Below are 24,845 nucleotides of genomic sequence, written 5' to 3'. Positions count from 1 at the left end.
GATCGTTTCACGGGGGCGGGAGGGTGCATGATCCATGCAGAGAAGGGTGGGAAACCAGGCGCGCCTTCACTTATCCAAATCGTGCGCTCGCCCCCTCCTCATTCTGCTTCTGCCGCTCTCCAAGCCCGTGCGTAATGGTAGAGAGCAAGATGAACTCTCTGGTGAAGTGGGCGCTCATTCTCTTTGTCCTCGTTTCCATCATTCTCAACATCGTCCTGATCGGCATCCACTCCACCAGGGCGCCCAAATGCTCCGCTCAGCGCGTTCACCCGCTGCGGGGCAAACACGACGAGCGCAGCCTCGTGTTCGCCGACCTCACCCAGGAGGAGTACTTGCAGGTCCAGCAGTACATGCTCACGCAGAAGGACTTGAACATATCCATCAACCAGATCACTAAGCCGTCGCAGAATTTCTTGTTCTTAATAGATCTTTCTCTGCCAAAGAAAGCGGAGGCGCTCTCCTACTTGGATGGAAAAGGCTCTAAGCCGAGGAGAGAGGCGACTGTAGTGGTCTTCCACGGCACCAAAGGCTACATCAAAGAGTACGTAGTGGGACCTCTTCCTAAACCGAACACCCACAGAGATGTCACCTTGGAGAGGTATAAGACGGAGCTGCCTATCAATGCACGCACGGTCACGATCGGGGAATACGCGCTGCTTTTCAAGTTTCTGACGGCGGAGGTCTTCTCCAAGCTGGGGAAGCTCTTGAAGGAGAGCTTCGACGTCGACAAGGACAAGATGCTGGACATATTCGAGCAGATGCCTCGCGGAGTCCGATCTGGTGACAGGAAGACGTGGGTGTCATTCTTCAGGGACCGGAGCGGCCTGTACATCCACCCGGTGGGTTTCGAGGTGCTCGTCAACCATGAAAGCGTAAAGGAGCAGGAATGGAAAGTGGAGCGCCTGTTTTACAACGGCGACTACTTCGACACGGTGGAGCAGCTCCGACAGAAGTATGAGGAAGGATCTGTTAAGAAAATCGTTTACAAGGAGCTGCCGGACTATGGCTCACTGAAACCCAGGACGAAGCCTCTGCAGATCGGTCCGCAGCTGTTTTACGCAGAGGGGAAACGCTTCAGCGTCAGCAAGAACCACGTCCTGTACCTGGACTGGAGCTTCGCCTTCGGGCTGAGCTCGCTCACGGGGATGAGGGTGTTCGATGTGCGGTTCAAGGGCGAGAGGATCATCTACGAGCTGAGCGTGCAGGAGGCCATGTCGGTGTACGGTTCGCTGACCCCGGGGATGATGCTCACAAAGTTTCTAGACTCGAGCATCGGCATTGGGCGCTTCGCACACGAACTGGTCCGTGGCGTGGACTGCCCCCACGAGGCCACCTTCGTTGACACATACCGCTACATAGATGCCCCGGGCCCGATCAGATATAGGAATTCAATCTGCATCTTTGAGCACAACATGGGTCAGCCCCTGAGGAGACACTTCTCTGACTTCTTCCACAACAGCTATGGAGGGATGGTGAACAGCGCCTTAGTGTTCAGGACCATCACAGCTATAGGGAACTACGACTACATGTGGGATTTCATCTTCTACCAGACCGGCTCCGTGGAGGCCAAGGTGCACGCAACCGGTTACATCTCTTCTTCGTACCTGGTGGAAGGGAATCTGAAATTCGGACACCAGGTGGCGGACAAAGTCCTGGGGAACATCCACACCCACTTCATCAACTTCAAAGTGGACCTTGATGTGTCGGGTGAGTGTTAATATGTGCAAGACAGTAACAGAAAGTTGACAGAAAGAGAAAAACAAGCAGTCTCCTATCATTCTGCCAGTTAAAGAGCACCCCCCCCCTCCATTTCAGAATGACTTACAGCTTTATGACTTGGATGCACCAGAGCGCATAGCAATCTAGAGGGTGGAGGAGAATATGAGTTTCACAACTATTTACATATTGTGGAATGTAAATTTAGTCCTGTGATTTGTGGAAATTGGCAATTTAATTTAATTTAGCTATGGGATTTTTTTAATATCTGTTAACTACAGTATGAACCTGTCTGACCTCCTCAGGCCTCTGGCTGATATGCACCAAAAACTAATTTTCAGTAGAAGACTCTAAAGAGGTGTGAGACATGGTGAGGGATGCCTTTAATAGTGGAAAGTAATCAACTTACACTTACTTGAGTATTTCCATTTTAGGTTTCGATTTATTTATTTTAACATATTGCTGCACTTTGTACTCCACATTTATTAGACAGCTATAGATACCAGTACATGTAAATACAACCATTAAATGATGATGTATTATATTGATTAAGCATCAGTTGTGCATGCTATAATTAAAATCAGCTCCATCTTGAAGTGGCACAGTACTCTTACTTGTAGTTATGGTTCTGTTGGCCTGTTTGAAGGGACAGGAATTAACTAACTATAAATCACAGAGCTCAGCTGTTTGTGCCTTGTGGTTTAATTTGAAATGTGGGATTAAATATGAAAAACATGCACAGATAATACAATTTGACTGACTCCACGGGGAGCTGCAGAACTGGTGATACAGCCGATGTGCAAAGAGCTCATCTCTATACATCGTCAGGACACAGTCCTTTGGTCCACTGGATACAGAAATACTAATTAGCACAGGGTCATATTTATTTAAAAATGATTACTAAGAAAATGGAACATCTGAACTTGATTTACAGCAGAATCAAAATGTCCAATGTAGCTCTGCGTTTGGCAAGAAAAAACTAAATGATTAGAAACATGCTTGCGTCATTTTCTCTGCAGGAATGAAGAATGTTTTCCAGACCAAAGACATGGAGTATGTTAATATGACACTGCCATGGATGCCTGATCACCACGCTAAGGTCCCTCAACTAGTGGAGAAACAACTAAAAACAGAAAAGGTCTAAATATTCAACATTTCTCTCTCTTTTAAATATTTCTACATTTTGGATAAAAACCGAGGCTGTTTTTTCATTGGTGGGTGGGGCGTTATCAGCTTATGTAACTGACGTGACTGACAACAGTGAAGGTACACACATCTAGCAAATTAGCAGGTTCATCCTATGTGTTGATAATGCTTGCGTTCTTTAGTGTCCTGTTCACTGGAAACATCAACAACGCTAAAGCAAAGCGCCCTATTCAGCTGCTGTAGTTATCCACATTATGACAAGAACAGTAGAATTTCAGATACTTTTAAGAAAGCTTCTTTAAGAGCAGTTCTAAAAACCATTACCATCTTTAATTCAATGGTTGGTACCTGTTTGTGTGGTTCCCACTGCTTGGGGTGGAGGTGAAAGTGTGATGAAGTAGTGAGGGTCTATGTCACTGTTGGCGATTTATTCAGAAATCAAGTCACACTGGAAAAAGTGACAGGTTTATAATTAATGATCAGCAGCTTGTCCGTCCTCATCAGCTCTACAGAACTATTTTAGCTCATTGTTTTTCAGCAAATAAGCTCAACTCACTATCACTGTTTCTAACAGTTTTTCCAACTAACCACAAATATTTTGTTGATTTTAATGTTTCACCAACCAACAAATACAGTATCACTTGAATCTTGACTGTGGCGCTTTCTGCTGTGACACCTCCACAGGAAGCAGCACTGCGCCACAACACCAAGACTCCTCGTTACCTCCACATCGCCAGCAACAAGACCAACCGCTGGGGTCACCAGCGCTCCTACAGGCTGCAAGTGTACAGCTTTGCAGGGGACCATCTTCCAGAGAGCGAGGCTGAGGAAAGATCCATGTCCTGGGCCAGGTAAGACTGGATAGCCACAAAGACCAAACTCTGACATTATCCAATGTTAATGATTGCAATCCTGTATTTCTGCTATAATAAGTGACAGATATTACCTTCAGGAAGTTCAATTTAAACTTTGGGTTAAACTGAAAAACAGTGAGTACAGTAGCTGTGCACACAACACAAAAAACAATAAGAGAATGAACAGGGTTAGGTTTTAAACAGTCTCCGTTTTAAACTTCATACAAACTTATATATATTTATAAAGGCCAACTTAAATACATATTTATATATAATCACAATATGTTACAGACAATACTGAAGTGGGTTAGGGTTGGGTCACAAAACAAGAGTAAATAAAAATAGTCCATAAACCTACAAAATACTCCTACTCTTACATGGAGTAATAATACCTCCACGAAGAACTCCCAGATTGTGCATAACTCAACACACCATTAACTTCACTAAAAATGATAACAGGTCAATTTAAAACAAGATTTAAGGAAACTTTAGTAATTTAATCCAATAGTATGGCTAAGGTTTTATGCACATTATCTTCCTAGTCAACAATATTTCAAAATTTCCAAGCTGTAATGGCAGGATTAGGGAGTGGAGTGGGTAGTGGGTCATCCACAAACTGGAGTTTTGCGGTTTGATCCTCTTCTCCACCTGGCCACGTATCGAAGTGTCTATGAACAAAACAATGGACCCCCTAGTAGTAGAGCCTAGACTGGCAGATATATAAATCTTGAGTCCAGTATCAACAGCTGTTACAGCCATATTGAATGACTCTGCCCCTGAGGATTTACAATTCAGTGCCATGGTCTAGTTAGTGCCATGTAGCAATGCAGAAGGTAAAAATCCCAAACCTAAATCTTCAGTTGCCAAATGCTAACTATAGTTATGGCAACATATCTGTTTGGTAATACAGTCAAACCCCTTATACAGTCTGAAATTGTCAGGCATGGTTCTGCTGCAAACCTAAAGCCACCTCTGTCTATGTCTCTTCTCTCGGTTTCAAGGTATAAGGTTGCCATCACCAAGCATAAGGATTTAGAGCAGACCAGCAGCAGTCTGTACAGTCAAAACAACATCTGGAATCCAGCTGTTGACTTCAGCAAGTACATTGAAGACAACGAAAGCATTGATAATGAGGTGAGTGAAGATGGAATCATCATAGAGAAATAATGATAAAACAACAAACACATTTTAAACCTTACATTCGGAGACTTAGCTAGAAGAATTTGCATGCTGTGTATGTGTCTACAGGACTTGGTTGCCTGGGTAACTGCTGGCTTCCTCCACATCCCTCACGCCGAGGACATTCCCAATACTGTAACAGTAGGCAACGGAGGCGGGGTGCTGCTGCGGCCCCACAACTACTTTGACGAAGACCCGTCCATCCACTCTGCTGATGCGGTGTACTTTAGCCCAGGCAGCGAGAAAAGCTGTGACAACAACAGGATGGCCTGTCTGGCTAAAGAGAGCTGCAGCCCTGTGTTTGAGCCCTTCACCTACAACGGCTTTGATGGAGTCATGAAGTTCGAGGACTGGGCCTGAAGTCTTGAACACTGCTAGTAATATCTAAACCATCAAACTCAGATGTGCTTGGACTGGTTAATTGTATCAAGGCGCTTGTGTCGATATTAACATGTTTATGGAGGTGGTTTAAGACAGAAATTCATTTGCACTGTGTGTGCATTAGAGATGAACTAGCAAGAAGATAAGTAGTATGGAGAACATGATTATTTGCTTTCCTTTTTGAGATTGACTTGAGAGACTGATACCACTCCCATACCTGTGTTTAATTACAGAGCTAGGATCAGGACATAGTTAGCCTAAAATAACCACTGGAACCTGAAAGAGGGTTAGGGGAAAACATTGATTCTCTGTGATTTTGCATTGATTTAAAATATAAAGACATGTTGACAGAATGGTAAACGCCCGGAGCCAGACTTCTACAGGACATGTTGGGATAGTTCCAGTTTTGAACGGAGAGTTAGGGTTCAGGGTTAGGGTCATTCACCCTTTCCTCTACTTTTGTCATGCACATGCACTTGTGTAAATGCTGATTAGAAACCATGTTCCATATGCATATATATAGCATAGAAATCAGAGTTGTTCAGAGGAAATCTAGCTGGGGAAGCCAGGTTTCTCTAATCTCCTACTCCCCATTCAGTTATCATGTTTCTCAAGACATTAACTTACTTATCTTACAGTTTGGTTTACTTACTGAACCAAATTGTAACCAGGTTACTTAAGTGCCTTCAACCATAACAAACATGGGCTCATTCCCAAAGATCTCCACCCTCTACCAACACCTAAAACAGTTTAATCTGTTGACAAACAGAAATGTATGAACAACATGTGGTTTTATGGGGATTACAGAATAAGCTGGAATTGAACGACAGCCAAGTGCAGCTGTGCAGAGTTTGTTTTTACAACAAGCTTGCCAAGTTACTACTTGGTTTCAACTAAACACCACCATAACTGTGTTCACAGATCATAACTGGCAATCCGTGTTATTGCAGGAGAAGCTGCATGCACTCCCGCTGAAGTGTTTTCAGTTTATGCACCAGTGGAATAAGGAACATGTCAATCAGTGATTTAATTTAGAGGCAGTTTTCCCATGTGTCCAGTAGTTACGCTACGATGGGCTCCTGTTCTGCGCATCACATAAACGCGTGTGGTTAGTGTCAATCTTCTCCAATCATTCTCAGAAAGAAATAAAACATTTAAACATTAATGCTTTAAAATTAGAAAAAAAAAAAGAGAAACGTAACTGTGGAGAAAAGCATAAAAAGTATGTAGTGGGCATGCTCTGTGGCATGAATGGCCAACCTCAATCCTCGTGAGCCAGTGTCCTACTTGTTTTCCAACCATCCTGCTCTACCTACGGCTGATTACCTGGATCCGGTGTGTTCAGCTGATCAGAAACTGTGAGTGAGAGAATAGTTGGAAAACAAGAGAGACAGTGGCACTCGAGGCCACCGCTGCTCTATGACAAGTGCCTTGGATGGACAAGAAACAGATTAGAAGTTGGTGCCAAAGTCATTCCTTGCTCAGTGGTGCATATATAAATGTCTGCACACTTAGGTGTTGGGTTCTTAGAGCATGCTTACTGGTGCTGAGCTGACTGACTTCCTGCATCTAAATGATATTTGATCAAATTAAACTAATTCCACAGGGCACCTGGCTGCAGACAAAGATCAGAGCGTGCTACCAAGATGAGTCTTTTGGGAAGGTTTCTGGGGCTTGTTGACCAATTGCATTGCCTAAATCTAACCCCTCAATCATATTGCCCAACCTATACTGTTGTTGTTTTATGATCCATCTTCTGCTGAGATTCTAATCTTCTAGCTACTATTCACCACTACCTGCCACCCACCATCTTTGTCTGCTCCCAGTGCTCATGAAACATTCTGACAATAAAAAAGAGTGAACTGCCATGGTTTATGATGCTCTGACATCACTCCACCCTATTCTGGCCTCCACAGTGAGGGGCTCCACACAGAAACATTCAGGCCCAGTACTCAGTGCAGGTCGCCTGTGTTTCAAAGTGCTTAGAGCATTCACTGTGGTTTTACGCATTAAGACACAGGAAAACAGACCTAAAGCGTAAAAATAAGCTTCAGGTCACGTTTACGGGTGTTAAAATTACCTCTGAACATCAGCATGTCTGCACTGTGTGTATGTCAGCATGCTGACGTTAGCATTTAACTCAAAGCACTTCTGTACATAAGTACAGCCTCACAGTTGACTAATGCTGTGTTCTGTTTACCTCGGAAATTGTAGCTACGAATGAGTTGTCAGCACTCTAATACACCCGCCAGGTTAACTATAACAAGACCAGTTGTAGCCTGTTGCCAATGCATTATGTGGTATTTTGCTCATCTAAGAACATTTTAAGAGATACAAGTTAGAGAACAGTGCAAATAGCCATCTTGGATTTTGAGGTTGGGGTTGGTGAGGTTTCCACTTCAGGGGGAGTTCCACTTGAAATCTCTAACTGGGAAATTTCAAATTTCTGGATCAAACAGAACACACCATAAGTCTTGTGCCTTTTTATTAGTATCACCAAAGTTTAGCAACAATAGTGAAAGTTCTTGTTTATTTCTTATTTTTTGCTTTTTTCTTAAATTGAAAATGTGAATTTATCATAAATAAGATACACTAAGTTGATATTAGGTTGGTAGACATTATATTGCAATTATTTTATTTCACTAGTAGACTTTTACTTGTTTTAAAATAATAATAAGACTATTCACTGCAAGCAGAATTTGAATAACTGTTGCCTTGGATTGCAATTTTTTAAAATCTTATATTTACATCCAAGTGTGAGATTCTGCACGCAAAGAGACTACTGTCATCACTTAGTAATGTTTGCAATCATTTTTCTTTAAAGCCAGCAATCACCTGTTAGTAAAAAGCGAAATGTATCCAAACGGTTGTCTAGTCTCTGGATTTCTTAGTGAGGAGCCACTGTGATAAGCACTGTAATCATTGTCAGCTGACACTGTACAGTCAGAAATGTGAAAGAGAACACCATGACAAATATGTCCTTACAGTCTCTCTTGTGGCACGAGGCTGGGACTACTGAAGATCAAATAGTTTGATCCATTTTGTACTTTTCTACAGTGAAAAATTCTGATAATTGGTGTTGCTGTTTACTTTCTAAATAAAAGATAAGACTGTAAGAGTAAGAAGATGTGTGCTGCATTTGCTGCATTTCTGCACTATTGCATAAAAAAAATATAAGATCACTAAAGATACTAAGTAAACTTTGAGGACACGGAACACACACAGAGATGTACAGCACTCACGTTTCCTTATGTTTTTTCCTGGAAGGAGAACATTGAAACCATATCAGTACAGTAGGGGTGAAACTGCTCCAAACACACACACACACACACACCACTACATTCCTCCACCCAAACATGCTTTTTGGAAACAGAAACACAGGACAGGAAAGCAAACATGCTTAGTGGTTTCCTTCCTCAGGGGTCAAGGGAAATGCTTCTGAGGAAGTAAGTACATTCAACCAACAAAGGACAGCAAAGTCCCCCATGAAGAGTGCAACAACAACCTGAACTCAGCCCATGGTGAGACACACTGCTGTTGCAAACTTACCTTGATTCAGTACCTTTAACATTGGTCTAATGACCTAACACTACATGACAGTCCCTGTGTGCATGAGTGCCACTGCAGCACGTGTTGTTCGGGTGGACTACAACTACACCTTCATCTTATGCACTACGTATCAAAAATATTACCGGTAGTAATAATTTAACAAAATAATTTTCACATGAAATAAAGGGATTGTGTGCAACAGATGGACAGAACGACACAGGAAGTGAGACCTTCAAAGTATTTTACACATAACACTGACAAGCAGCATTCCATAAAATGTACTCCATCTAGTTTAATTCATGTGTTTATGGCAACAATCTCACTGGGAAAATATGGAAATGCACGATATTTAGTTCAAATACATTGGCATTTGTTTTTTGTTTTTTTATTACTGTATCTGTCATGATAATTTGGGTCATTTGGATTCAGGGATTGTCCCAGCAAATCTTTGCCACTGAGCTTTAGCTTCACAAACTGATATGTGAACATAAAATACCTCTGGGCTGCTGCACATGTCAAGCAAAGTCCCCCATTCAAGAGGTAATATTGTATAAGAGGGGTTTTAATGTTTGCCACATATAGTAAGAGAAGTGTTGAAAGTGAAAACAAACTATCTGCAGACCTTACAGTCATACTAACTGTATCTTCCTGGTAGCCAGTATTGTTAACTTCCTGCATCATGTCTCAGTCTGAAGTGATTTGTTATGCAATGGCAGTGACGACAGCCATGGTCAGAGGCTTTACGTTTTATAATCCATCTGTCCCATTCTTGTGAGGGTAATATCTCAGGAACGCCTAGAGGGATGTTTAGAATGTGAATCTGGACAGTCATGGATACAAACTGCAACTTGACTGGTTTGGCAGAGGAAAACGGCTGTGCAGTAGTAATTCCATTTGGTGGTAAACTGATTTGAAAATAGTCACAAATAGTTAGTTATTTCACATCCCCTGTCCTGTCAACGTGTCTGTGTGTGACTGTTAGAAACCATCAAGCAGAAACCTAGTGTGTAAATGATCTTGAAAGTCTGCTGTGTAGTTCAGTGCACTTGGATAAATAGATGGATATGTAACATTTACGAACACATCTGTTACCAGTCCTTGGAAGTTCTGAGGACTGACAGTTGCAGCAGACTTGGTGTTGACTAAACTTTCATACTTTTTAGCATTTCACTGAGTTTAAGTGTCTGCCTGGTTTATCTCATCTGCAGTAGGAGATGGAGAAACCAGCCCAACTTCTCAGCACCTCTATACTGAACTCCCTAACACTCCTAGCCATCTAAAGAAAAACCACAACACCAGGGTTGTGTGAAAGAGAGCTGCCGATGCCCTTAAAAAGCAGCAGACTATTAAATAGCAGTGAAATGACCCAGCCCAAGTACAGTGAATTCACTGTGTTGCAGTTTAAAAACATCTGGAACCAGTCAGCAGCTGACAGGTCCGTGGGAGCTGGGCTGAGACGAGCCAGGGGAGTTTAATTTTTCAGTTCACATAAGCACATCCTCAACACTCGTCACCGGGACACAGATGGAGATATGGACAATGTACTAGATTACAGGTTATTAGCAGTGTCACAGTTTTAATTACTCCAAAATAATGTAACTTGATAGATTTAATTATGTTTTCAACTAGATTTACAAGAAAGGTCAGACATGGCAGACTTCCAATCCAATCCCTGTTTGAAGGAGATCAGAAAAAGCTTGCCGGTAGAAGTATGTTTTAAAAAGAGATTTAATAGATGTTACTGAATCAGCTATTTCCTCAGGTACGTTGTTCCAGAGTTTGAGGGCTCTAACTGCAAAGGCTCCTTCACCTCTAGTTGTCATTCTAACATCAAGGACACACAGCTCTCTACCAGAGGATCTCAGTCTATGCAATAGTCAAGGCGTGAGGAAATAAACGCATGTAAGGTCACTTCTGTATCATGAAATGATAGAATTGAACGTATTTTGGAGATGTTTCTGAAGTTATACAAACATGAAGTTCTGAACAGGCTTGGTGACATGATGCTCAAAGTTGAATTTACTATCCAACCAAAACAATTTGAAGCAGGCTTAGAGTTATCTAAAAGAGGATCTGTACAGGGCGAAATGTGTTTGGCTACATGTTGTGGACTGATATGAACTATTTCTGTTTGGTTAGAATTTAAGACAAAAAAGACAACAAATCAAAAACAATGCTCAACAATTTAACATATGCTGCCAAATAGATTAGGCCTATCTATAGCGAGAGAGAGAGAGAGAGAGAGAGAGAGAGAGAGAGAGAGAGAGAGAGAGAGAGAGAGATCATAGTAAGCCATCTGACCACTGATGGTGTTGTAATTTTTTCCAAACAGCTGCAAAACAGACCAAAAAACTCTTGCAACAACACCGGACACAGGTCATGCCTGTTAACTCCCATTAGCTCAAAGCAATGGGAGTTAACAGGCATGTACTGTCTACTTGTACTGCAGGTTAGGAGAAGCGTGGTCATACATACGTCGTACTGGCAGCTGTAAACAAACAGAGTGGCAGTATCTGGAATGACAGTCAGAGAATGAGAACATGAGAGGCAGTAGGAGGTCTTACATGAACACTGTAACTACCACCATTATTGATTAGCAACTATAATTTAATCACATCATGGGTCAGCCAGGTACGTTTCTGTGCTCACTTGCAGGTTCTCTGGCTTCTTCCCATTGTCTAAACCCCAGTCTTCAAACTGTACTGTACAATACTACAGCTTGTCTTTGATAATAAGTCAGGAGGACTACTGTCCATTAATGCTGCTCTGTATGTTTAGAGTCTGTCCTTACTGAGAGGGGTTCACTCAGCGTTTAACCAAATCAGATGTTTCCAAGACTTCTCTATGAAGTTAAAGCCAGTTTCACACTACTAAAGAAAAAGAAAGCTGGTGACGTTTAAAGCAAATCGTTGAAAAAACAATGTTACAAATTGCAAAGCACAAGTGCTTTCGTCAGTGTTCCAGTATGGTCCCAGCCTCCGTTTGGTGTCACTAAAACATTCAGAGTTCATCTGTTGATGACTTTCTGCCAAGTGCAGACAGCCCTGAGGGCACCTGCGTTTCACTGTTTGTCTTATTGTGTATGACTGGACATACTTTTTAAGCAACTGCTAGCATTTAGTATGAAAGCAAACAAATCTAAACTGTAGTGTTAACAGTTTCTTCCTGGCCAGCTTCCTGTTGCACACAATAGGCAAAACTTTGGGCTGAGTTTAAGAGGAGCCCAAACATGAAGAGGAAAAATGAAACAAAGGCAACCAGAACACGCTTTTGTGACATAAAACCCCTTAAAAAAACACACTTATTATTGTTGTACAGTAAAGTACTACTCAATAATGGAACCAGCATCAAAAACTAAATCAGAATTAAGACAAGTTTGGTTTTTAAATGCAGACCTAAGACACAGAACTGATTCTGATACAAGAGGAAATGAAACCACATGTTGTCTGGTGATCTTGATGAAATGTATGCGTTGCTCCACATAAGAAAAACTAGTGGTAGTAGTAGTAGTAGTAGTAGTAGGTTTGCTTCATCCTCTTTATGATCTTTATTGCATGTGAGCAATTAAAATGACTGACTGTTTCAAAGCTTCTGAAACAGTCAAACCATTTGGAATACTCACAATCGGTTTTTAATATTTAGTATTGTTTCTATATTCAACCATGTTTTCTACAGTATACTTCTGCACCTTTCTATGTTTGGTCCTGTTTTCTATTCTTGGGTCACCATTCATGGGGATTGACCTGTCAACTGACTTTGCAGTGTGTTTTAGTAGTCCAAAGAGTTCATACGATGAGATGTTCTTCATGTGCTGTTTACCAACAGTTTTAATAAGGACTGTCCATTGACTATACCACTTTTAAAGGTGAGGGTCTACAAAAGGCTCATACATTTGAATAAACTCCTTGCTAAAGCAGTCCATCCTTCACGAAGGATGATTTATTGGAGGACTGTTGCCTCACACTGCATTAGTTTAAGCCCGGTGTACAGTTGCAAGTAAAGTATGTGAACCTTTTGGAATTTCATGGTTTTCTCTGCATTAAATTGCCATAAAATGTGATCTGATTTTTATCTAAGTCAAGACTATTAACTAATATAATGTGCCTCAAATAATAACACAAAAAATCTGATATTTTGTTTCTTTATTGATAACAGCCAAAGGGGCACTGCATATGGACACTACACATGGATGTAGTAGGTTCTTTCCAAATAGTTCAATCTTAGTTTCGTCAGTTCACAAAACATTTTGCCAATACTTCTGTGGAGTGGCTATGTGCTCTTTGGCAAACTTCAGGTGTGCAACAATGTTCTTTTTAATAAGAAGCAGTCTTCATTCGTGGTGTCCTGCCATGGACACCCTGCTTGTTCAATGTTTTACGTACTGTAGACTCATGAACACAGATGTTAGCCAGTTCCAATGATGCCTTCAAATCTTTGGCTGTCACTGAGGGATGTTTCTTTACCTCATTATTAAGTGTTTGTTGTGCTCTTGGGGTCATTTTGACTGGCTGCCCACTTCTTGGAAGAGTAGCCACAGTTCTATAGTGTCTCCATTTGTAGATTGTTTGCCTGACTGTAGATTTGTGAATTTCTAAAGTCTTTGACATCACTTTGTAACCCTTTCCAGTTTTATGTAAATTAACAATGATTAATCGTAGATCCTCTAAAAGCTCCTTTTGGTGAGGCAAGTCTCACATAAGCACATTCTTCCTGTGTGGCTCAAACTCAAAAGGTTTGAGTGTTTTTTTGTCAGTGAAGTTTCTCTAGTCAACACCCTCAAAATAATTTTCTTCCAGGTATTTTAGCACCTGACTCCAGTTAGCTTTTTGAAAAATCATTATTCCAAGGGTTCACATTGTTTTTCCACTAGCACTATCAGGTTTTCATGGTTGTTCTCAATAAAGACATACAAGATCATATTTTTTGTGTTATTATTTTAGGCACATTATATTTGTTAATACTCGACTTAGATGAAGATCAGATCACGTTTTATGACAAATTAATGCAGAAAACTACAAAATTCCAAAAGGTTCAAAAGGTTCACATACTTTTTCTTATCTTTTCTTCCGTATCTAATAAACTCCCAGCTGAGTACATGGCTGTTGAACACCTCATTCTTCAATCATGCACATTAATATGCTGCAAAACAGCCTCTTACCATCTTTTATGTGACACAAGATCTTTAACAATCCACCGCACTTGTGAGAAAAAACAGTCTGTAGGGAGGAGTGGTGGCTAATTATTATTCTGATAAGAATAACAAAAGGAGGAAAGAAACATGTCAACGATAAACTGCTCTTCTTCAACGGTGTCTGGAGACTGTGAGTGGTTCTATCAGTTCCTGATTAGAAACATGTTCTTCTTTTGTTTCCATGCCTGATTAACATGCTAACTTGACTATATACCATTTTTCCTCCCTGACAGTAAAGGAAAGGCAGGAAACCAAGCATAATGGGAAGCTTAATAATAACCACATTCAGGAGCTGCAAGGAACTGTACTTCCAGTTAAAACACGTAAGGAGGACATGAATCTGCATGAGTATGGTTGAAAATTTTTATCCTTCTCAGGTGTGCATATACGGTAGGAAATAGAACAGAAAGGTTTATACCTGGCAGAGAAATCTGCATTCTCTAACGCAAGGAATCAGGTTTCTCTAATCCACTACCTAGATTATAGAAACTACTGCAGGTTTGTGTAAGGATTATAACCCAGATACTGAGTCTCATGTGGACATCACAGACCTGCTAGCATGGTTATAGAGTTTCATTGCAGAGAAATACAGTATAGCATAGTGGCAAAACTATACTCAAAAAAGGAAACCTAAACAAAAGGTTAAATAGTTAGATCAACTTAAAATATTTTTTTTCTTCCAGCCATTAAGTTAAACAAACTCAACTGGGTCATGCTCAACTTACATAACTCAGTTATGTGTAACCTTCTGTTTAAGTTTTTTTTTTGTGTGTGTGTTTGACATATTTACAATTGCAGACCAAGACTTCCAACATTGAAAACACTAGCAGTAAATTAAGAGCGACTGGGGCATCGATAGCACTAATACACCGAGCAGAAACTATAGCCAACAGCCAACCAGCATGAATGTTCTGCACCTCTGTGAGAGGAAACAAGCCAAAACCTGCACAGCAACTGAAACAGCTGTTTTCAGCTACAATGGTAAATGGTCTGCACCTTTCTACCTAACTGGTACTTAAAGCACTTTTAAGTGCATCTCATTCACCCATTTGCACACACAACCTGCCAGGTCCCATGCAGCTGACCTGACTCACCGGGGATCAGTATCTTGCCCACGGACACTTCAACATGCCTCCCTGAAAACTACACACCATTCTTCATTTTTTAAGTTACACCACTTTGTATTCTGCTCTGCCTTCGTCCTCTTCGTCTTCCTCACCACCATAGTCATTTTACACACCACCATCCTGTGTTGTCTGGCTGCACTCTCTACTACCAGTACTTTGCAGTCACTGATCTCTTTCATATTACAATGTCAGCACAAGATGTAGGCCACCTGAGTGCTTCTGCCTCCACTCTTATATGTCACCCTATGTCTCCCACCATCTGTCCTTTTGTGTTCCTGTCCTGAAGACCAAACCTGCTCATCACAATCTCATCATCTCTGTTCCCTTCATCAAAGTGTCCATTGAAACCTGCACCAATCACCACTCTCCCACCTCTGGGGATGCTCTGCATCACATCCTCTAACTTACTACAGAATTTCTCCTTTTTCACCTGGTCTCCTGGACACACACTATCTCTACCTTCCTTCTCTGAATCATGTCACCCTCTAGCCTTTCAAGTCATAGTCCCAATCTTCCCTACTATCAGTCCCACACTCTTGTCATTCCTCTTCTCTCTCTGTCTATGAAACTTCTTCCTCCTCTCCTTCTTCAACCAACAGTAACCCAGTTTCCACCGGAGCTCTGTAGGTCCGGGCTGCGACTGATTCAGTATGGAAGTGGTGCTGATTCGCATGTTTGGTTTGGCAGATGTTTTCCATCAGTTGCCCATCCTGACACAACCCCCTGCATTTATCAAGACTTGGGACTGGTACAAGATGACACTGGATTTTGCCCCCTTGCCTGCACCACAAATGATCCAATAATAAGGTATAAACTATACCAGCAAATAAATAAATAAAAGCTAACGGTCAGGTTGAAACTGTGAAAGTGCCTTTACATATAGTCATTTGGCAGACGCTTTGATCCAAAGCAATTTACAAGTGAGATACAAGGTACAAAATAGAAAAAGAAACTATTCTAATTTGATGTGCTGTTAAAAAGATGATGACACAGCATTTTGCGTGCACTATTTGAGACAGTGCCTAACTTCCATTTGAGATTTCCAAATCACATCTGGTCCTCAATGAGCCAGGCTTGTGTCAGATTGTTAAAAATAACAGCTGTGCAACATCAGTCTGACTTCATCTGGCACCGCACCACTAATCTGGTAAAGACTTGTAGTCCTGGGAAAGAATATAGAGTGTCTTTTTCAGGGAATCTAAGTGGACTTGTACACATTGTTATCTCTACCTGGTAACAGAGTGAGATACAGTTTTGTGGGAAACCTCCATTAGTTCAAGTCCTGGCACTTTTTATTTGAAATTCAAAAGACAGTTTGGATGTAAAAAAACATATTGATTGGTTTTAAAGGTAATGTTGAAGCAATAATCAGATGCTAAATACATGTACTGTGCACTGGAAGAGTGTAATTGTTTCTCTTGGGCATACTGGCCATTGAAAGATCCCTTCCTGTTGTGTTCCCTGTGTGAGGGCTTGTGGGACGAAATCAGGCTCAGACTGCTGAAACTCATGTTATCTTTAACTGAATCTAAAATCCATTTCTGCACTTCCAGTCTTTGTATGGACATGTGAATACCACAGTGAGTGAGACATGGGATAAATGTGAAGCTGACTTTTAAACATCTGTTCTATCTGAACTACACTGTAGGTGTAACAAAGTTAGTGAAACAAACTATTAGCCACAAATAAAAAATCCAGTTTATGTTAAAATAACTGAATACAGTACATATAATCACATGACCACAGGAGACATTTAGCTTGAGTTCCAGTTCAATCTGCGTGATCACCAAATACAGATACATGAAGGCACATTACTGAAGATACATGTAATGCTGCTGGGCTTCAAATGTCATTAAGCATCACACCACCACATGATGTGTATCACACCTCCGTGTAACATTAAGCTTGGACAAATAATCTCTCTTGCAGTTGGAAAAGCATTTTAAAATATCACAATGACATTAACAGACAAGAAAATGAAAGAGGTGAAGAAGAAGAAGAATATAAAAAAAAAGGCTCTCCAAAGACTGGAGTGATGTCCTTATAAACTGTGGAGTCATAGCTGTACGGCAGGCTAACTGCAGTAGCTGCACTACTGAAGAATTGCAGCTGCATTCTGTCTGTATATTTATGCAATAGCTTAAGGTCCAACAGTGGAGGACTGGTCATTAAAATCCCACATTTTCCCCTTAAACAGTGACATTTTCCCAGGTGGGGGTCATGCTCCACAATCTTCCCTGGGTGGTTCAGGCAACACAGAGCCAAAAGACAATAAAATCAGGAAAAAGAAAAAACAAACAAACAGTAAAACCCCTTTCAAAACAGATGTAAGGATGAATCCTGGAAGGCACAGCCTCTAGGAATCCAAAACCTCAACACAGGAAGAGAAAGCAGCAGGAAACTCTGGGCTTTAGTCCCATCAGTCCAGCAGATGGGAGCCGGGTGATGTTGCCATCTTTGGAACAGCAACGATTGGTCAGGATGTTAATGGGAAACTAGTCCAAGGTCAGGTCCCAGAGCAGCGGAGAGCCAAAAGTGGAGGTTACGTGTCAGATAGCATGTCACTGAGTCCAAGCAGGAAAAAAATGGAGGAGGATCCCAACAACAGTGCTGTATAGCTAAGGGAGGAGTAGCTGAAATGTGTTGGTGTGTGTGTGGAAGATCCAGGTGGCTGGGGCTAGAGATATACAAAACTGAGCACCATTCATGTGAAAGTATTTAATACTGAAGGCAGCAGCTGATTTGACACTTCATGAAATGTCCCCTATCAGGTGATCCAACACACACACTGTGAATCACTGGTTGTGACTGTTTCATATTGTGAGTGTCCCGTTTGTAGCAGTTGTCAGTAAAGAGCTTCAGAGTTGCTGCTTCTGGGTTTCTTAATCTTCTCAATGTTCTTCAGGATCATATCATGGAGAGCCACCTGAAGGTAAAAAACAAGCAGAAATACTGAGAGTAAAGCTGTGCAGGGAAAACTGGAGGCACGTTCAATTTTACGGTGCATTCACGGTGCTTTACTGTTTCCACATGTGGTTATGTTACAGCCTTATTCCAAAAAAGATCAAATGAATTGATTTCCTCAAAATTCTGCAAAAAAAATACCTCATGATGTCAAAGTGCAAGAAGTTGGTTTGCAATGTTTACAAATGGATTAAAAAAATACAAGGCAGTTCCTGCCTCCGCAGCTGCACCAGCTTCAGCTTCAGTTCCTGTCACCGCGCTGCTCCAGCAACAGTCACAGTTCCTGTCACTGCAGCTTCTCCAGCAACAGTCACAGTTCCTGTCACCGCAGCTTCTCCAGCAACAGTCACAGTTCCTGTCACCGCAGCTGCTCCAGCAACAGTCGCAGTTCCTGTCACCGCAGCTGCTCCTGTAACAGTCGCAGTTCCAGTCACCGCAGCTGCTCCAGCAACAGTCGCAGTTCCTGTCACCGCAGCTGCTCCAGCAACAGTCGCAGTTCCAGTCACCGCATCTGCTCCAGCAACAGTCGCAGTTCCTGTCACCGCAGCTGCTCCAGCAACAGTCACAGTTCCTGTCACCGCAGCTGCTCCAGCAACAGTCACAGTTCCTGTCACCGCAGCTGCTCCAGCAACAGTCACAGTTCCTGTCACCGCAGCTGCTCCAGCAACAGTCACAGTTCCTGTCACCGCAGCTGCTCCTGTAACAGTCGCAGTTCCAGTCACCGCAGCTGCTCCAGCAACAGTCGCAGTTCCTGTCACCGCATCTGCTCCAGCAACAGTCACAGTTCCTGTCACCGCAGCTGCTCCAGCAACAGTCGCAGTTCCAGTCACCGCAGCTGCTCCAGCAACAGTCACAGTTCCTGTCACCGCAGCTGCTCCAGCAACAGTCACAGTTCCTGTCACCGCAGCTGCTCCAGCAACAGTCACAGTTCCAGTCTCCACCACAACAGCTCCTGTTCTGTCTCCCCGTCCTGTTCTGTCTCCGGGCGGGTCGGCGCAGAGTTCGTCGACGCCGTCTCCTCAGTCTCCGGGCGGGTCGCCGTCTCTCCTGTCTGTTTTGTCTCCCCAGTCTCTCCTGTCTCTGAGCGGGCCGACGCTGAGGTCGCCGTCGCCGCCGCCTCTCCAGCCTGTCCCGTTCATGCCATCGGAGCACCCGCCCGGCGCTCTCCAGGCCTCAGCTCCGCGGCCGGCTCTCCAGGCCTCAGCTCCGCGGCCGGCTCTCCAGGCCTCAGCTCCGCGGCCGGCGCTCCAGGCCTCAGCTCCGCGGCCGGCGCTCCAGGCCTCAGCTCCGCGGCCGGCTCTCCAGGCTTCAGCTCCGCGGCCGGCTCTCCAGGCCTCAGCTCCGCGGCCGGCTCTCCAGGCCTCAGCTCCGCGGCCGGCTCTCCAGGCCTCAGCTCCGCAGCCGGGCTCTCCAGGCCTCAGCCCCGCAGCCGGCTCTCCAGGCCTCAGCTCCGCAGTCCCGAGGCTCTCTGGTCTGCGGCTCTCCTGGCGCCCCCTCCGGGACGTCCGCCCGACGCCCTTCGGTAAGCGGACCTCCTGGCGCCTCCGGGCCGTCCGCCCGGGGCTCTCCGGTCCTGTTCGCCAGCTCTCCTGCCGCCTCCGGGCCGTCCGCCCGGGGCTCTCCGGTCCTGTTCGCCGCCTCTCCTGCCGCCTCCCGGCCGTCCGCCCGTGGCCCGGCTTTCTGGTTCGTCGCCTCTTCAGTCCTGTTCGCCGCCTCCCGGCCGTCCGCCAGAGGTCCTGTTTTTGTAGTGTCGGTGACACCCGCCTTAGTTTTCCCTGGTTTTTGTAGAGTTGCTTAATAAATCCTGTTTCAGTTCAGACCTGCCTCATTCCCCTCCTTAAACTGTGACAGTTATAGCTTTTACCTACAGTAGATCATATTATATGGAATGTGAATATGGACTGTAATACATTACTAATCACCTGGAAGAGTCATATATTTTCTTTTTTGAATGAATACTATGTAATAAGAAACTAATTGTGGTTCATAAGTAACTTAGCCAACACTGCTCTGTAACAGTTAAAAAACAAACACACTAGCAAAGTGTAATATTTAGAAAGAAATGAGGTGAAACCACTTGGCCTTGTCCTGCCTGAAATTAAAACTCTGAGGCCTCAGCTTCCTATCCAATTCTATATCCATGTATCGATAAAAAAAAAAATTCATTCATTCAATCTTAAAATTCCATATTTAAAAACAGTGTGAACACGTTTTAGGTTTAGCACTCACATATTGATTCCTGAGCTCGGAAACAATGATCCTCAGGCTGATGTACTCCTTCTCATCAATCTCTGAAACTGTCCTTCTGTAGTCCTCCTGCAGAGTTGAGAGGGAGCATTGACAGTGACAGTTCATCAAAACTGGATTCCTAAAGAACAGCTATACCTTCTGCTGTCCATGCACAGACACGCGCTACCCACCACGTGAGGGTACTTGGTGATTTTAGAGACGAGCTGGGCTCTGGTGATGTAATATCTGGAGATCTGGTCTAAGTAGGACGCCGCCTCTGATTCTACCATCCTCAGCTCTGCCACTGTCTCTTCCTAAAGACAGAGGATATTTCTTTTAATAAAAGGTTTATTTACTTATTAAATATACACAATTACATTTGAATATACAATTAACAATCAATATCATAACTTTCCGTCCTAAGTTGAGCATTAACATGTTGCTCATTGCACAGATCCTTAACTGTAGGCTGCGGTGTGCAGTGGAGAATGTCAGTGCTGCCCCCCAGTGTCCAACACAGTAACTGCAGTAACTTCTAATGAAAGGTTTTTAATATATAAACCTGAGTAAACACAAGACAGGAGAGCCAATCGGAATTAAGATCTGTAGTGATGCCGTTCTGCAGGAGTTTGTTATGTTGTGACATTTGTGTTCTTGTTCGGTTCTAACCTAACAAACTTTCTATAACTCCTGAAGTGATGGGGTCAGTTTAGACTGACCTGTATGGAGACTCCAAAGTTGTTTCCGTCTTCTATCCTTGGAATGAGCAGCTGGATCCACATCTTAACCTGACAGCACACAGACAGACATGACAAACACGTCAGGTATTTTCTCTCGCGAGGCCCAGTCCCATGGGGGTCATGCTTTTTAATCCTATCTCTTTTCCAGTGCCCGCTCATTTTTGAGTTGCCCCTCAAAACATAGCTCCAAGAGTTAGCGGTTGAAACATTCCCCTCAGAAATGGGACAACCTCTGTATATCCAGATGGGTCATAACGATTCATAAGCGGCTCAGTAAAGGGTTAATGCCATTCTGAACATTACAATGCCATCTTCAGCTATGGTATTAACATTTTTTGTTAAGGAATCCAGCTGACTAACAGCAACTGGATGTGTGGACAGCTGAGAGATGGTTAGCTTATGTACTCTCTGACACATGAATGGGACATCTCAGACGTGTCATCCTGCAAGTTGTACTTATAAAAAGTGGGTGAGGATTTTAATTAGAGATAAGTGAGGGTAATGGGCTGGGTTTGGTGCTGAGCTGCTTGTTGTTGGACTCTGATGTAGGTCGCAGTGCCTTGCAGAGGGGCCAATATCCTGGCTCCAAAAAAAGAAACTAAATGAAAAGGAATATGGAGCAGATACAGGAGCAACTAGCAGACATGGTTGATAAAAATGAACAGTGTGTTGTCAAACTGGGATTTGGAAATACAACACTGCCCCTAGTGGACACATGCATTTATCATAGATGTATAACAGCAATTTGTGCAGATGTTTCCTACATATGTTTGTTTACATGCTGGAGGCAGAAGCATAACTCCATCTAAGTTAAGTTGTAGAAAAAGGATGGGGAATTGGGATTGGGCCCAAATCCACTCAACTACAGATCAAAGAAAAAAATACTTACTGTGTTGCATTTCTCAATCAGCGTCCTGATCTCTGGTTTGACTCGTTCAATCAGGTCCATCAGCTTGGCGTTACATTTCATCATCCCCTCTGGCATCACCAGCATTTCGGTTTCCCCTTAAACCAAACACAGACAGTCCACACTCTCATGCTCTTCCTCTTGAGTCATGTTGCTGCTTGTCCTAGTTCTACAGCGTCAAATTATATTTTTTGTGTGTTCTGACAAAGTTCAATTAGGTGATACAATTTATACATTAATGGGGGACCATTCTAAACCACAGGGTACAAATAGACAAAAAACTGCTTTAGAAGGGCTGCAACTGTCAATTCATTAAGAAAAAAGACTTTAACAGGTTCATCCAGAGAGAGTCTTCAGTTTCCTCTGTTTTGTCTGGTTAACAGTCTGAAACAGAGTTATTATTATAACTGTTGCTTTAAATTACAGTGACAAGAAGAAGTATGTGAACCTTTTAGAATTTCATGGTTTTCTGCAAATAAACTAAACAAATATAATCAATATAGATCTTTCATGTCTTTATAAGACATGAACAACCATAAAAAACCTTATAGTGCTAGTGGAAAAAAGTATGTGAACCCCTGGAATAATGACCTAATAAAAATCTCAGTTTTTACCTCGCCAGTTCCCATCTATGACTCCATCCTCTAGTTTCCTCTTCATGGGTTTCTGCATCACACACACACAAGAAGTCATTACATTTAGTGCAGCGTCCGTCCGTCACTGAGTCCACCACTTTGGACCAGACTGAAATATCTGAACACTGATAGCTCCCAGAGGTTGAACCCTAATGTTCCAGAAGTTATTGCTGAGAAGCAATCACTGTTTTCATTAATACCTGTGTAACGCCAGGTCATGTTAGTATCACTGTTACACCTGCAGTGTTAATTTGGTCACCTTATGTCACCTTAGTTTTAGTCTTCTAGTCCAAATCTATTTGTTCCTCTCTTTTCTGTCTCTGTGTGTCAGCACTGGGTTTAACCAGCTCCCTGTTTAGTAGAGCCTACTATCAGCTGGGATCCGCTCCCTTTTACGTTTCATGTATAAGCACCTCCAGCTGCCACCTAACAGAATATACTGGAGACTCACCATGTCCACGCCATCATGGCTATTAGTGAAGCGGATCGGGTCTGGAAGTTGGAACTGGATCTCTGAATGGATTTCCTTCAAATCGGACACATTGAGAATGTTCTCCTGGATGAAGATCATACGGAAACAGTTCAAAAACACTGATGAAGTACTTCTTACAGGCAGTAGGCTTTATAGTTCAATGTTTTGCATTAAGTTTTTTTTTTTATGGCTTTCTCATACATTGGGGTCAAAGGTCATGGTTCGTGGTATCGCTGGGGATATCCCATGAACACATTTTTTGATACTATTTATGGTCAGCATTTTTTTTACAGTAGTCTTTCAATGTGTTTACATTCTCACACTAGTTTCACATTTCCCGAGGGATGTCTGGGGGAAGTTTGTGATCTCACTCTTATCAGTCTCAATGTTTATTTTCAATGAGGTTACTTCGAGAGATAACCCAACATTTCCTGCTTCCTTCACATTGAAATGATTCAGCTGGGCTTTTATTATGAAGCTGTAACAGGAACCAGAGTATCTTTGTCACTGAGGTTAGTGCTGACTGAACACGCACCACTGCCCTAATATCATAAATGATATCAAAGAACAACTTTTTTCTAACACAGTATTGTGCGAATATGTTTTTACATAATGACATGAAAGGGATTCTGGTAATAAGACAAAAATGATACGGGATTTTAAAGCATCACTGCTGAGAGCCTGAGCGCATCTGACTAGTACCTGGAGCACGGCAGTATGAAACCAACAGAACCAGGGCGAAGACTTGAAGAGTGACATTTCAATCTTTCGACATCATCGTGTACTGGAAACGCGAAATAGACGTTCAGTCAGGTGACTTACCTCAAGAAAATGATCCAGATCTATAAGTTTTTGAGGAAAAAAGTTGGCAACCAGGTTTTCAGCCTACAGTAGCAAACAGGGGAAAACCTTTAGTAATAAACATCAGTGTTAACACAAAATATTCCCATCAACTAAAGCAACAATAAAGTAAAAAAAAAAAGCTTGGACAGAGTCAACTGTTAGACTCTTACCTCACTGGTGATCTGCTCCCTGAATGTCTCCACCTGTCAACACATTCACACACAGTTAAAGACGTTCTGTAATTTGAATTAAAGCACTGAGCTATATAACTGTATATATAAATATATACAGTTATATATTCTAAACACTTGATCAGAAGACTTATATACTTTATCACATTACAAAACAGTTTAATTCACATTGTAATGTTAAAGCTTTATCTTAAACAAGGCAAAAAGTCAGAGTAGAAGATGCCTGGGTGGCGGAAGGCAATAAAAAGAAAGACAGATAAAGATACTTTTGATATTAAATTGTTATTACAGGGGCAAAAGTTGTTGCCTGTCTTTGAATTGAAAATATGTTGAACTACCTAAAGAAAAAAAAAATGATTTAAAAAGAAATGATCTTTAATCCGGCTCCTCAGGCCAGTGGTTTGGCACATTACACCCATGTGCTTTGAGACATCATCACATCACCACAGATCACCGGGGGAAGGTGGGTGTCACCGAGCAGCTCACCTTGGCTTTCAGCTCGCTGTCGACCTTCAGGAGAGACGACATGGTGGGTAAATACCAAATGAAGTGTCAAAAAGATGCTCCGGGCTTAAACCTGATCGGTGTTTTCCGAGTCACACCGCACGCACGGCGCCGCTTGCACAAACCAACGACGTAATCACGCGGCGACAGGCAAACTCAGCGTGCGTTACCGCCGGATGTCACCGCTCCTCCCGGCGAAGCTGTGATTAAAATCCAA

The 24,845-nt window shown here is 42.6% G+C and overlaps 2 protein-coding genes across 3 annotated transcripts; one reads left to right on the top strand and one right to left on the bottom strand.

Moving 5' to 3' along the window:
• The first annotated feature begins 14 nt into the window (after positions 1–14).
• On the top strand, positions 15–8,134 carry aoc2 (amine oxidase copper containing 2). Its single transcript, XM_026353859.1, has 5 exons — positions 15–1,707; positions 2,736–2,854; positions 3,547–3,713; positions 4,718–4,850; positions 4,965–8,134. The coding sequence occupies exons 1-5, from the start codon at positions 135–137 to the stop codon at positions 5,253–5,255; spliced, it is 2,283 nt and encodes a 760-aa protein (XP_026209644.1). The 5' UTR covers positions 15–134; the 3' UTR covers positions 5,256–8,134.
• Positions 8,135–11,263: 3,129 nt separating this feature from the next.
• Positions 11,264–24,743, bottom strand: LOC113163146 (proteasome activator complex subunit 3-like). 2 transcript variants are annotated; one of them, XM_026361518.1, is made up of 10 exons: positions 24,611–24,743; positions 24,104–24,136; positions 23,913–23,975; positions 23,070–23,174; positions 22,598–22,649; positions 21,966–22,081; positions 21,056–21,124; positions 20,528–20,650; positions 20,337–20,423; positions 11,264–11,338 (listed from the first exon to the last, which is right to left on the bottom strand). In XM_026361518.1, exons 1-10 carry the CDS (start codon positions 24,650–24,652, stop codon positions 11,291–11,293), a joined length of 738 nt encoding a protein of 245 aa, XP_026217303.1. In that variant the 5' UTR covers positions 24,653–24,743; the 3' UTR covers positions 11,264–11,290. The 2 variants fall into 2 exon arrangements, with proteins under 2 accessions (XP_026217303.1, XP_026217295.1); XM_026361510.1 differs by lacking the exon at positions 11,264–11,338 and adding an exon at positions 16,824–18,069.
• Between the last annotated feature and the right edge of the window lie 102 nt (positions 24,744–24,845).

This window comes from Anabas testudineus, chromosome 8 (genome assembly GCF_900324465.2).
Source record: "Anabas testudineus chromosome 8, fAnaTes1.2, whole genome shotgun sequence".
Lineage (NCBI taxonomy): Eukaryota > Metazoa > Chordata > Actinopteri > Anabantiformes > Anabantidae > Anabas > Anabas testudineus.
The sequence above is the reverse complement of the archived record's forward strand: the minus strand, read 5'-3'. Positions and strand labels throughout refer to the sequence as shown.